Raw genomic sequence first — 14,039 nt, 5'->3', positions numbered from 1 at the left:
ACAGTGAAATCCTGTCTCTACTAAAAATATAAAAAATTAGTCGGTCACACCTGTGATCCCAGCACTTTGGGAGGCCGAGGCGGGCGGATCACAAGGTCAGGAGACAGAGACCACGGTGAAACCCCATCTGTACTAAAAATACAAAAAATTAGCCGGGTGTGGTGGCAGGCGCCTGTAGTTCCTGCTACTCGGGAGGTTGAGGCAGGAGAATGGCGTGAACTCGGGAGGCGGAGCTTGCAGTGAGCCGAGATCGCGCCACTGCACTCCAGCCTGGGCGACAGAGTGAGGGTGACAGAGCGAGACTCTGTCAAAAAAATAAATAAATAAAAATAAGCTGGGCGCGGTGGCTGACCAAAGTGCTGGGTGGTAATCCCAGCACTTTGGGAGGCCGAGGCAGGCAGATCACGAGGTCAGGAGATCGAGACCATCCTGGCTAACACGGTGAAACCCTGTCTCTAATTAAAAAAAAAATACAAAAAATTAGCCGGGCGCGGTGGCAGGAGCCTGTAGTCCTGGCTACTGGGGAGGCTGAGGCAGGAGAATGGCCCGAACCCGGGAGGTGGAGCTTGCAGCGAGCCGAGATCACGCCACCGCACTCCAGCCTGGGCGACAGAGCGAGACTCCGTCTCAAAAAATAAATAAATAAATAAATAAAAATAAAAAATTAAAAATGCAAAAATTAGCTGGGCTTGGTGGCAGGCACCTGTTATCCCAGCTACTTGAGAGACTGAAGCATGAGAATCGCCTGAACCAGGGAGGCAGAGGTTGCAGTGAACTGAGATCGTGCCACTGCACTCCATCCTGGGCAACTAAGAGAGACTCGGTCTCAAAAAAAAACCAAAAAAAAAAAACCCCAAAAAAACCAAACAAACAACAAAAAAACACTAACCACCAGAAACTAGACTTCCCAAAAAATATTTTGTTAACAGACCTGTCTAGCTGCATGTACACCATATGCGGACACAAATCCAGCCAAGGGCTGTCAATGTCTCCACCACACCAAATTGTCTTCTTGATGTCAGCCCTAGTTTTAACTTATTAAATAACGTAAGACACTAAAGTCTCATACTTTGAAAATACCTTTAAATTGTGAATCATCGATGCAAAAGAGAAATTTTGCTTTGTATCCTGGGGAAAAAATTCAATATAAGCACAGAGGCAGACAATGGGTGATTGTTTCCACTTTGGTTTCAGTACATTCCAAAGCCAGACAGTGCTTCCCAGTTGTTGGAAATTAAACGGTCATTTGAGGTGGCCTCTGGTGGGTTGTGAGCAGACACAGAAATGTTTGCTGAGGCCAGTGCCCTTTAGAAGGAGCTGTCCAGGTGATCCTACAGTCTGCCTACCATTTTTATTTTATTTATTTTTATTTTTTATTTTTTTGAGACAAGAGTCGCACTTTGTCCCCCCGGCTAGAGTGCAGTGGTGCGATCTCAGCTCACCGCAACCTCTGCCTCCTAGATTCAAGCATTTCTCATGCCTCAGCCTCCTGAGTAGCTGGTATTACAGGCACCTGCCACCACGCCTGGCTAATTTTTGTATTTTTAGTAGAGATGGAGTTTTACAGTGTTGGCCAGGCTGGTCTTGAACTCTTTACTTGTGATCCGCCCACTGTGGCCTCCCAAAGTTCCGGGATTACAGGTGTGAGCCACCGCGCCCAGCCCTATTTATTTATTATTTATTTATTTATTTATTTAGAGGGTCTCACTCTGTTGCCCAGGCTGGAGTGCAGTGGCACAATCACAGCTCACTGCAACCTCCATCTCACAGGCTTACGTGATCCTCCCACCTCGGCCTCCCAAGTAGCTAGAACTAAAGGCCCTCACCATTATGCCCAGCCAATTTTTTTTTTTTTTTTTTTGCTATTTTTTGGAGAGGCAGGTTTTTGCCATGTTGCCCAGGCTGGTCTTGAGCTTCTGAACTCAAGCAATCCTCCCACCTTGGCCTCCCAGAGTGCTGGGATTACAGGTGTGGGCCACCACACTCAGCCTTCTTTCTTTATTTTTTATCAATTTTTATTTTAGGTTCAGGGGTACATGTGCAGGTTTATTACAAGGGGATATTGTGTGATGCTGAGGTTTAGGCTTTTTTTTTTGAGATGGAGTTTCGCTCTTGTTGCCCAGGCTAGAGTGAAATAGCGCGATCTCTGTTCACCTCAACCTCGCCTCCCAGGTTCAAGCGATTCTCCTGCCTCAGCCTCCCGAGTAGCTGGGATTACAGGCATGCGCCACCACGCCTGGCTAATTTTTTGTATTTTTAGTAGAGACGGAGTTTCTCCATATTGGTCAGGCTGGTCTCGAACTCCTGACCTCAGATGATCTACCTGCCTCAGCCTTCCAAAGTGCTGGGATTACAGACGTGAGCCACCGTGCCCAGCCTTGAGGTACTGCACTCCAGCCTGGGTGACAGAGCGAGACTCTGTCTCAAAAAAAAAAAAAAAAAAAAAGAGGACATTTTATTATTATTTATTTTTACTATTATTATTATTAGGGAGGCTAAGTGCTAGTGAGAGGTGATCGCCCATCTAGCAGCACAGAATATGGCCATCCTACTGAGGCCCTTGCTCTTCCTGGGGCCAAAAAAGGAAATGAGTAAAAGAAAAGGATGAAAATGAGAAAAGCCCCTCATGGCACCAGGCAGCTGCCCTCCAGGCCAGCTATCCTTTCTACACCTTCCCTAGAAAGCTGAGTCCTGCACCTTTAATTGTCCACAGCACGTGCAGCACGTACCAGAAGTAACATCTGGACGGCATCCACCACTGGTTAAAGAGACAGGTCCTCTTTCTCCATGAAGCTTGGGAAGGTTTCAAGTTTCAGCAAGTTGGTGAAGGGAACAGGAAATAGATACCAAAGGAGGGGAGGGCAGGCTTTGCCAGAGTGAATCCTTTCACCCAGAGAGGCCAGCAGCCTCCAAGATTGATTCCCCCTCCTGACTTAAAATGACTTTGGGCTGTGGGACTCCCACTGTCCAAGGGTTTTTTTTCTTTTCCTTTTTTTTTGAGACAGAACTCAGGCAGAAGTACAGTGGTACAATCACGGCTCACTGCAGCCTCAACCTCTTAGGCTCAAGTGATCCTCCCACTTCAGCCTCCTGAGAAGCTGAGATTACAGGCGCATGCCACCACACCCTCCTAATTTTTTTTGTGGAGACAGGAGGTGGGTGGGGGTGGGGCAACGGGTCTTACTATATTGCCCAGGCTGGTCTTGAACTCCTGGTCTCAAAGGATCCTCCCACTTCGGCCTCCCAAAGTGTTGGGATTACAGGCGTGAGTCATGGCACCCTGCCTCAAGCGTTTTGTTTTTTTGGTTTTTTTTCTATTTATAGTACATTACCATTAAGGTTCTCCTTGGACTACAGCAAATGGAGAGTGAGAGCTGGGTTCCAATGCTGCCTCCCTTGCTGTAGTTCTGCATCAGTTGTGTGGTGTCGAGCAGATTGCTTCACTTCTCTGGGCCTGTTTTCTCATTTTGCAGATGGGACAATACTGCTTAATTAGCAAGGCTGCTGTGAGCAGGGAATGAGGGAGAGTTTTGAAAACTGAAACAGGGCCAGGCGCATTGGCTCACATGTGTAATCCCAGCACTTCGGGAGGCTGAGGAAGGCGGATGTCTTAAGCTCAGGAGTTTGAGACCAGTCTGGCTAACATGGTGAAACCCTGTCTCTAAAAAAAAAAAAAAAAAAAAATTAGCCAGGCAAGGTGCATGCCTGTAGTCCCAGCTACTCAGGAGGCTAAGGTGGGAGAATCACCTGAGCCCAGGAAGTTGAGGCTGCAGTAGGCCATAATCACATCACTGTACTCCAGCCTGGGCAACAAAGTGAGACCCTGTCTCAAAAAAAAAAAAATTTTCTCAATTGAACCAGCCAATACATGCTCCTTCTCCCTCTGCTCCTCCTGGCATTTCCTCTTCCTCCAGGGTCTGGAGTCTGAGTTTGCATCCTCCTGAACCCAAAACATCCGGTGGATTCTGGCACCAAGTCCTGTCTCCAGATGCTGAAACTCCCAGTCCTGGGTCCCAGCTGGGAGGTAGAAGCCCTGGATTCCGCTCACGCCTCTTCCTTTTTCTTGCCTTGTGACCTTGAGCTTGCTGCCCAGTCGTCTGGATATCGCTTGTACTATCTGTACAATGAGCACATCTCCATACAGTACAATGAGCACATCTCCAAACAATGAGATGATTTCCGCGGTTCCCAGTGACTGACTCTATCTTTGTTTTTTTAATAGAGATGGGGGAGGAGTCTTGCTATAGTGCCCAGGCTGGTCTGGAACTCCTGGGCCCAAGCAGTCCTCCCGCCTTGGCCTCCCAAAGTGCTGGGATTACAGGCATGAGTCTCTGTGCCGGCCTGTACCTATATTCTAAAAACAGCATTTATTGATTTTGTTTGAATATATATTTTTTTCAAGACATAGTTTTGCTCTTGTTGCCCAGGCTAGAGTACAGTGCAATGGTGCGATCTCAGCTCACCACAACCTCCACCTCCCAGATTCAAGAAATTCTCCAGGCTGGGCACAGTGGCTCAAGCCTGTAATCCCAGCACTTTGGGAGGCCAAGATGGGCGGATCACGAGGTCAGGAGATCGAGACCATCCTGGCTAACATGGTGAAACCCCGTCTCTACTAAAAAATAAAAAATAAAAAAAAAAACTAGCCAGGCGAGGTGGTGGGAGCTACTCGGGAGGCTGAGGCAGGAGAATGGCGTAAACCCAGGAGGCGGAGCTTGCAGTGAGCTGAGATCCGGCCACTGCACTCCAGCCTGGGTGACAGAGCGAGACTCTGTCTCAAAAAAAAAAAAAAAAGAAATTCTCCTGCCTCAGCCTCCCAAGTAGCTGGGATTACAGGCGTGCACCACCATGCCTGGAGAATTTTGTATTTTTAGTGGAGACAAGGTTTCTCCATGTTGGTCAGGTTGGTCTCGAACTCCCGACCTCAGGTGATCTGCCTGCCTCCGCCTCCCAAAGTGCTGGGATTACAGGCGTGAGCCACCGTGCCCGGCCGATTTTGTTTGAATTTTACAAATAGTATATGTTTATTGAAAAAAAAGTGAAAAATATAAATAACAAAATAACTACCTAGAAATAATATAAAACATCAAAAATTATCTATATAAATATGAAATAATCCCACAACCTGGAAATAATCACAGTAAACATTTGGCTATAATTTTCTTCTAGCATTGTCTCTATGCATGTATACATTGATAAGAATATATTTTTGGCCAGGCACGATGGCTCACGCCTATAATCCCAACACTTTGGGAGGCCGAGGCGGGTGGATCACGAAGTCAGGAGTTCAAGACCAGCCTGGCCAAGACGGTGAAACCCCATCTCAACTAAAAATACAAAAATGAGCTGGGCATGGTGGCAGGCACCTGTAATCCCAGCTACTCGGGAGGCTGAGGCAAGGAATTGCTTGAACCCGGGAAGCAGAGGTTGCAGTGAGCCGAGATCGTGCCACTGCACTCCAGCCTGGGCTACAGAGGGAGACTCCATCTCAAAAAAAAAAAAAAAAAAAATTGTATTTTTACTGAGTGGAACCATACTGTATATTCTGTTTTTCCACTTAACATCATACGGGTAGTGTATTTCCCTGGCTGCAGCATCTGCATGCTGTTTTGTTTTTATTTTTTGGTTTGTTTGTTTTTTTGAGACAAGGTCTGACTCGCTTGCCCAGGCTGGAGTGCAGTGGTGCGATCATGGCTCACTACAACCTCCACCTCCCGGGCTCAAGTGATCCTCCTCACTCAGCCTCCTGAGTAGCTGGGACTACGGGCACATGCCACCATGCCCAGCTAATTTTTGTATTTTTAGTAGAGAAGGGGGTTTCACCATGTTGCCCAGGCTGGTCTTGAATTCCTGGGCTCAAGCAATCCGCCTGTCTTGGCCTCCCAAAGTACTGGGATTACAGGCATGAACCACCGCACCCAGCCCATCTGAATGCTGTTGATTTAAATCTCTTCCCAGCACTGACGCACAGCCTGCTCTATGTCGTCCATTGACATTCGTGACATTCCTTCTCTCCCACCCCTTTGCCCCCTGCCAGCCTCGGGTTGCACCTGCCACCCACTCCTCTGGAGCCTAATCAGCTGGGAAAAGGCTCCTTGGGTCCCTGTCTGAGGTTTCTTTCTTTCTTTTTTTTTTTTTTTAGACATTGTCTCACTCTGTTGCCCAGGCTGGAGTGCAGTGCAGTGGTGCAATCTTGGCTCACTGCAAACTCTGCCTCCTGGGTTCAAGCGATTCTACTGCCTCAGCCTCCTGAGTATCTGGGATTATAGGCATGCACCACCACGTCTGGCTAATTTTTGTATTTTAGTAAAGACAGGGTTTCAACCATGTTGGTCAAACAGGTCTTGAACTCCTAACCTTGTGATCTGCTCGCCTTGGCCTCCCAAAGTGCTGGGATTACAGGCGTGAGCCACTGCGCCCAGCCTCTGTCTGAGGTTTCTTCCAAGGAAGGAAGGATTTTTGTTCAGAGGTGGCTGCCCCTGTCTGACATCTGGTCCAGAAGCCCTTACTCTAGAGACCATTGAGTTGTTTGTTGGGCTTTGGGCATCTGTGAAGAGGTCCTAAAAACTTTCATTGATTCGTTTATTCATTTAACAATTAATCTCTGTCGGATGCCAGGCCGGGCGCGGTGGCTCAAGCCTGTAATCCCAGCACTTTGGGAGGCCGAGACGGGCGGATCACGAGGTCAGGAGATCAAGACCATCCTGGCTAACACGGTGAAACCCCTGTCTCTACTAAAAAAAATACAAAAAACTAGCTGGGCGAGGTGGCCGGCGCCTGTAGTCCCAGCTACTGGGGAGGCTGAGGCGGGAGAATGGCGTAAACCCGGGAGGTGGAGCTTGCAGTGAGCCGAGATCGCGCCACTGCACTCCAGCCTGGGCGACAGAGCGAGACTCCATCTCAAAAACAAACAAACAAAAAACACACAAAAAACAATTAATCTCTGTAGGGTGTGGTGGCTCAGCCTGTAACCCCAGCACTTTGGGAGGCAGGAAGATCCCTTGAGCCCAGGAGTTCGAGACCAGCCTGGGTAACATAGGGAGACCCTTGTCTCTACAAAAAGTAGAATAATCGGCCAGGTGCAGTGGCTTACGCCTGTAATCCCAGCACTTTAGGAGGCCAAGGCGGGCAGATCACCTGAGGTAGGGAGTTCAAGACCAGCATGATCAACATAGAGAAACCTGCCTCTACTAAAAATAGAAAATTAGCTGGGCATGGTGGGGCATGCCTGTAATCCCAGCTACTCGGGAGGCTGAAGCAGGAGAATCGCTTGAACCCGGGAGGCAGAGGTTGCCGTGAGCGGAGATCTCGCCATTGCACTCCAGCCTGGGCTAACAAGAGTGAAACTCCGTCTCAAAAAAAAAAAAAAAAAAAAAAAAAGTAGAAAAATTAGCCAGGGATGGTGGCTCAGGCCTGTGATCCCACCTACTCGGGAGGCTGAGATGGGAGGATCACTTGAGCCCGGGAGGTTGAGGCTGCAGTGAGCGGTGATCATGCCACTGCACTCCAGCGTGGGCAACTGAATGCAACTTGGTCTGAAAAAAAAGGAAAAAAAAACAAAACAACAACAAAAAAACCTCAGAAGCGAGACTTTCCTTGGCTCAGAGGTTTGCCTCCCAGGGACACAAAGGTAGATCAACTGATTGCCTTTTGGGGAGAATGGAGACGGGCTTCCTGCATTTCCAGTGCCTGGGTGGGCCACGTAGGGGTGTCTGCGTCTCTGAACGAATCCCTGCCCACCCTCACCTCTTGGGTTTGGGGAAGGTCTAATGAAATCATGAAAACTGACTTCCTTGGGGCTTGACCTGGGGTTGCTCTAAGTGCGCTACAGGTATCGCCATTAACCCGTGCAAGACCCAATGAACAGGCGCTATCATAAGCCCCACTTTTCAGGCGAGCAAACAGGGGCTCACGGTTATCGATGCCATGGAGCGTTGGCCCAGAACCTGGGGTCTAGAAATCGTGTCCTCGCCCTCCTCTCACCGCCCTCTTCCTGGTCGGAGTGAAGCCCCCAGAGAAGGGAAGGAGGAGGCAGGGCCTGGCGGAAGCCCCGGGAGCTGCACAGACAGGCTGTGGGAGCTGTCCCGACAGGGAGAGGCCGGGGCTTGGGCACATCTGCAGAAAAACCCTTCCCCCCAGGGCAGGCGCCGGGGAGGGCGTGGAGGGGCGGGGCGTTGCCGCCCCCGGGGCGGGCCCAGTGCGTGGCAGCGGGACCTGCGGCCCCGTCGCGAAGTTTCCAGCCTTGCGAGCGTCGCCGGGTCGGCCGATCATCCTCATACCTCGGCCATGCGGCCCCTGCTGCTCCTGGCCCCGCTGGGCTGGCTGCTGCTGTCTGAAGCGAAGGGCGACGCCAAGCCGGAGGGTGAGGGAGCGAAGGCCGGGGGCGGGAGCGCGGATCCGGGCGGGAGGGCTGGTTCCAGGCTGCCTCCCTGGGAACGACCTGAATGGGAGGCCTGGGCTGGAGAGGGAGTCTGGGTTCCGGCTCCTCGTCCACTTACTCGCTGGTGACTTGAACAAATCACTTCCCCTCTTGGGGTTGCGGTTCCTCCTTCGGGAAGGAAAGGGTGACAGCTGAGTTCCATTCAGCACAGAAAGGCTCAAATAATAATAGTTCTCATAATAATAACCGGCAATGGCTATTCTGCGGAGTGCTCACTATGGGCAAGGCATCAGTTAGGCGTGATTGCTACCCTGGTAAGTGTTTCCTTCTATTATCCCCGTTTTCCAGCTGGGCAAACTGAGGCTCCAGAGTTCATTCACTTGCCCAAGATCATACAACTTGTGGGCCTTGGAACCAGGATTTACCCCACCCACCCAGGTGTCTGGTTCCAGAGCCAGGAGACCTCATTACTATGGGAGTGAGGGGTCTTGAGGGGGACAGGGGAGGGATGGGGGTAGAAGGTGTGGCTCACTTTGTGGAGCAGTTTGTGCTTTCACACATGTCCCCTGTGGTCTGCTGAGCCCCTGCCAGGGTGGTCTTCCTCTCTGCAGTTTATTTTTTTATTTTATTTAATTAATTAATTTATTTTTGAGACGGAGTCTTGCTCTGTCGCCCAGGCTGGAATGCAGTGTGTGATCTAGGCTTACTGCAACCTCTGCCCCCCAGGTAGAGGCAATTCTTTTTTTTTTGAGATGGAGTCTTGCTCTGTCGCCCAAGCTGGAGTGCAGTGGTGCAATCTCAGCTCACTGCAACCTCTACCTCCCGGGTTCAAGTGTTTCCCCTGCCTCAGCCTCCCAAGTAGCTGGGATTACAGGCACATGCCACCATACCTAGCTAATTTTTGTATTTTTAGTTGAGATGGGGTTTCACCATGCTGGCCAGGCTGGTCTTGAACTTCTGACCTTGTGATCTGCCTGCCTCGGCCTCCCAAAGTCTTTGAATTACAGGCGTGAGCCATCACCCCCACCCGATTCAAGCAATTCCTGTACCTCAGCCTCCCAGGTAGCTGGGATCACAGACATGTGCTACCACGCTGGCTAATTTTTGTATTTTTAGTAGAGATGGGGTTTCACCATGTTGGCCAGGCTGGTCTTGAACTCTTGACCTCAGGTGATCTGCCCACCTTGGTCTCCCAAAGTGCTGGGATTACAGGTGTGAGTCACTGTGCCTGGCCCTCTCTGCAGTTTATACTTGAGGAAACTGAGGCCCAGACAGATGAAGTGACTGTCCAGGGTGGTCCAGACGGGGGTGGCTGGTCTGAGGTCAGCTGGGCACCAGTCTAGCGCTCCTTCTACTTCCTCAAGGCAGATTGGATTGCAGCGTGTGTCCCACTGTCCTGAGTGGGTGCTTCCCTCCTCCCCAGCCCTCCCTGGCATGGGCCATCTCCAGGGCTTTCCTGAGAAGGGCATAGACTGCAGACAGTCCCAGCAAAGCCAAGCAGAACTGGCGGTACCTTCCGTGGCATTCTCCTCCTTCAGCCTACCCTCTTGGAGAACCTGAAACTGTACCACTAGAAGGATCCTGGGTTCTGCGACCCTTGGGTCTTTGGGTCAGGGATGGGAACCACCATTTCTTTCTTTTTTTTTTTTGAGACGGAGTCTCGCTCTGTCGCCCAGGCTGGAGTGCAGTGGCCGGATCTCAGCTCACTGCAAGCTCCGCCTCCCGCGTTTACGCCATTCTCCTGCCTCAGCCTCCCGAGTAGCTGGGACTACAGGCGCCCGCCACCTCGCCCGGCTAGGTGTATTTTTTTGTATTTTTTAGTAGAGACGAGGTTTCACCGTATTAGCCAGGATGGTCTTGATCTCCTGACCTCGTGATCCGCCCATCTCGGCCTCCCAAAGTGCTGGGATTATAGGCTTGAGCCACCGCGCCCGGCCTTTTTTTGTTTTTTGAGACAGAGTTTCGCTGTGTCCCCCAGGCTAGAGTACAGTGGTGTGACCTCAGCTCACTGCAACCTCTGCCTCCTGGGTTCAAGCAATTCTTGTGTGTCAGCCTCCAGACTAGTTTGGGATTACATGCCTGCACCATCATGCCCAGCTAATTTTTGTATTTTTAGAAGAGACGAGGTTTTACCATGTTGGCCAGGCTGGTTTCAAACTCCTGACCTCAAGTGATCCTCCTGCCTCAGCTTCCCAAAGTGCTGGGATTACAGGCGGGAACCACTGCACCCAGCCAGGAACCACCATTTCTTTTTTTTTTTTTTTTTTTGAGACAGAGTTTGACTCTTGTTGCCCAGGCGGGAGTCCAATGGCGCGATCTCGGCTCACTGCAACGTCCGCCTCCCAGGTTCAAGCGATTCTTCTGTCTCAGTCTCCCTAGTGGCTGGGATTACAGGCGGATGCCACGACGCTCAGCTAATTTTTGTATCTTTAGTAGAGACGGGGTTTTACCATGTTGGTCAGGCTGGTTTCAAACTCCTGATCTCAGGTGATCCACCTGCCTCGGCCTCCCAAAGTGCTGGGATTACAGGCGTGAGCCACCGCGCCCGGCCAGGAACTGCCATTTCTTGAGTACCTCCCTTGGGCCAGGTTGTGCCCAAGGCCCCACGTCTCCCAGTGGTAAAGCTGGCGATGCTTGCTCTCTGTGAGGTTTGGTGTTCTAGCCTGCAAGACCCGGTGATACTACCTCACGCCTAGAGTTCTTTTTTTTTTTTTTTTTTTTTGAGACCGAGTCTTGCTCTGTCGCCCAGGCTGGAGTGCAGTGGCCGGATCTCAGCTCACTGCAAGCTCCGCCTCCCGGGTTTACGCCATTCTCCTGCCTCAGCCTCCCCAGTAGCTGGGACTACAGGTGCCGCCACCTCGCCCGGCTAGTTTTTTATATTTTTTGGTAGAGATGGGGTTTCACCGTATTAGCCAGGATGGTCTCGATCTCCTGACCTCGTGATCCGCCCGTCTCGGCCTCCCAAAGTGCAGGGATTACAGGCTTGAGCCACCGCGCCCGGCCTCACGCCTAGAGTTCTAACAAGGATTCCAGGGGATGAAGTTGGGGAGAGTTCAGCTCAATGCCTGGCCCATGAAAGGCCCTTGGCAAAGGGCATTTTCTCTCCTGGGCCCAGGGCTGCTGGCTTACAGCAGGGCAGTAAGACAGCTCAGAAAGTCCAGTGACGGAAACGCCGACCACTGGGCTGTGCAAAGGGCTCTCGGCCTGGGTCCCCTCACTGGCCAGGAGCCCTGTTGTGGCCTTGTTTTCTGGGCCTTTGATCCCCCTGCTTCTGCTGACATGGGCTGCCTGCATCCCAGATCATCCCAGGAGAGAAACCTTAGCTGCCCACGAGGAAGCCCGGGAAGTTGAATTGTAGAGGGACCAGACTGATGACAGGGCGTTAGGCACCCTGATCCCCAGCAAGTGACAGGAGGAGGGCAGAGCAGATCCAAGGAAGCCTCCACAGAGGGTGCTGCTGTGGGCGGAGGACAGGATCAGTGTGCTGCTGAGGTAACCCAGGTAGAGCACCTGGTAGATAGTAAGCACATCTGTGCTCACTGATGCACAAGAGAGCGGATCCCCAGGCCTAGGGCTAATGTCAGGCTAGTCTGAGTTGGGCCCTTTGCTTCCCTTCTCCATTTGGATCCTTACCTGTTTTCCTTTTCTTTCAATTTTTCATTTTCTTTCCTTTTTTTTTTTTTTTTGAGACAGAGTCTCACTTTGTTGCCCAGGCTAGAGTGCGTGGCACGATCTCAGCTCACTGGAGCCTCCGCCTCCAGGGTTCAAGCGATTCTCCCGTCTCAGCCTCCCAAGTAGCTGGGATCACAGGCATGCGCCACCATGCCTGTCTAATTTTTGTATTTTTAGTAGAGACGGGGTTTTGCAGTGTTGGCCAGGCTGGTCTCGAACTCCTGACCTCAAGCAATCTGCCCACCTCGGCTTCCCAAAGTGCTGGGATTACAGGCGTGAGCTACCACGCCCGGCCAGGATCCCTTTGATGAGTAAGGAATCATCAATCCCATTTTGGAGATGGGAAGACTGAGGCCCTGGAAGGTTAAACATCTGGTCTCTCGTTGCCAGAGCTGGTTGGGGGTGGGGTCGTTGTCTGGAACTCAGACCTACTGTTCATTTCTGCACCTCTGGATGGGAAGGGGGTGCTAATGCCTGGAAATGCTGCCTGGGGGAGCCTGCTCAGCTCCCCCAGACCCAGCTGAGGTGTGACCTTCAGCCAGCTGGACAGGACAGAGTGGATTGCTCATCTTCCCTGCAGGCATTGCCTGAGCAGCCCACTGACTAGTGTGTGTGTTTGGTGGGGGGCACCCCAGCAGCCCCCCAGAGAGGCCAGCTCTTCCCTTTCCCTGGCAGGTGGATGGGAGGGTCAGCTACTGAGGTGGATTCAGCCGGAGTAGAGTAGGGGATTTGCTGTGGAGTCTCGGGGAGTGAGGTGGGTGGGGTGCTGTCGGCAGCTTGTCTGGCCCCTCACCCAAAACCCATGGCTTTGGTGCATGGAGAGAAACATGGACCGTTTTCACTTTTAGAGGGCTCCCAATTGGAGGGGGGGTATAGAGCAGCTTGCCTCAGTAGACACCCCGTGTCTGAGGGAAGAGATATTGTGCCATCCTGTGGGGGCTTCCAGAACAAGATGGGAGACACAAGAAGGCTTCAACAAAGCAACATCTTCCATCAGAGGGAACTGGGGGAATAAAAGGCAACATCCAAACAGGCAGATGTCCCTAGAGCCGAGGCCAGATGTACCACGGCCCTTCCTCCTGTTTGCAGAAACTTCTAGCAGATCTCCAGCTCCTGCCTTTCCCTGTAGGCCTTGGTTTGGCCGCAGTAAGGGAAGGACAGCTGCAGAGATCAGAGGCTCAGCTGGGCGTTCAGGTCGTGCTGTTCCCTACTAGAGAACGGAAGGGTCCCGGGAGTCAGGCAGGCTGCACTGGATGGTGTGGGGGTGGGGCCAGGTCTGGGGAGACCTAAGTGGGCAGCTGGCCCGGGGGAGGCCAAGGTTGGCTCCCAGGTGCTGGGCATCCCTAGCTCCTGCCAGACCCTGTTCCTGGCTTCAGTTTAAGCCTGGGGTGGGGATGAAGGGATGGGGGAGGGGGGAGGGCGGAAGGGCTTCATTCATTCCCGCCTCCCCAGAGAGCAGACTGGGTGTGTCATGACTGTGCTTTGACTCAGGCCACACAGTGACCACCCACGCCTTGGGCTGGGACTGCTTGGGGAGGAGGGGGCATCTGCTGGCACAGTCAAACCAGGGGTGCCCAGAGGTCCCATTCTTCCAGGAGCTCATCGCATAGGCACGCCCCAACCAAGCACTCACCCTCAGTCTCTCCACATATTCTTTTCTTTTTCTTTCTTTTTTTTTTTGGAGATGGAGTCTCGCTCACCCAGGCTGGAGTGAAATGGCACCATCTCAGCTCACTGCAACCTCTGACCCCTGGGTTCAGGTAATTCTCCTGCCTTAGCCTCCCGAGTAGCTGGGATTATAGGTGCCCGCCACCATGCCCGGCTAATTTTTGTATTTTCAGTAGAGACGGGGTTTCTCCATGTTGGCCAGGCTGGTCTCAAACTCCTGACCTCAGGTGATCCACCCACCTTGGCCTCCCAAAGTGCTAGGATTACAGGCGTGAGCCACCACGCACATCATTCTTTTCTTAAAAGTTTTTCTAAATTT

The 14,039-nt window shown here is 51.8% G+C and overlaps 1 protein-coding gene across 1 annotated transcript in view; it reads left to right on the top strand.

Annotated features, from left to right (window-relative positions):
* The first annotated feature begins 8,181 nt into the window (after nucleotides 1-8,181).
* PLOD1 (procollagen-lysine,2-oxoglutarate 5-dioxygenase 1) overlaps nucleotides 8,182-14,039 on the top strand; it is a 43,565-nt gene continuing 37,707 nt past the window's right edge. The window contains exon 1 of the mRNA XM_030942704.1: nucleotides 8,182-8,362. Within this exon, the coding sequence (XP_030798564.1) occupies nucleotides 8,287-8,362 (76 nt within the window). The 5' untranslated portion in view covers nucleotides 8,182-8,286. The remainder of the gene's footprint in view (nucleotides 8,363-14,039) is intronic.

The sequence above is a fragment of the Rhinopithecus roxellana genome, chromosome 12 (assembly GCF_007565055.1).
Source record: "Rhinopithecus roxellana isolate Shanxi Qingling chromosome 12, ASM756505v1, whole genome shotgun sequence".
In the NCBI taxonomy this organism is placed as follows: Eukaryota; Metazoa; Chordata; class Mammalia; order Primates; family Cercopithecidae; genus Rhinopithecus; species Rhinopithecus roxellana.
This window is presented reverse-complemented; position numbering and strand designations above follow the sequence as displayed.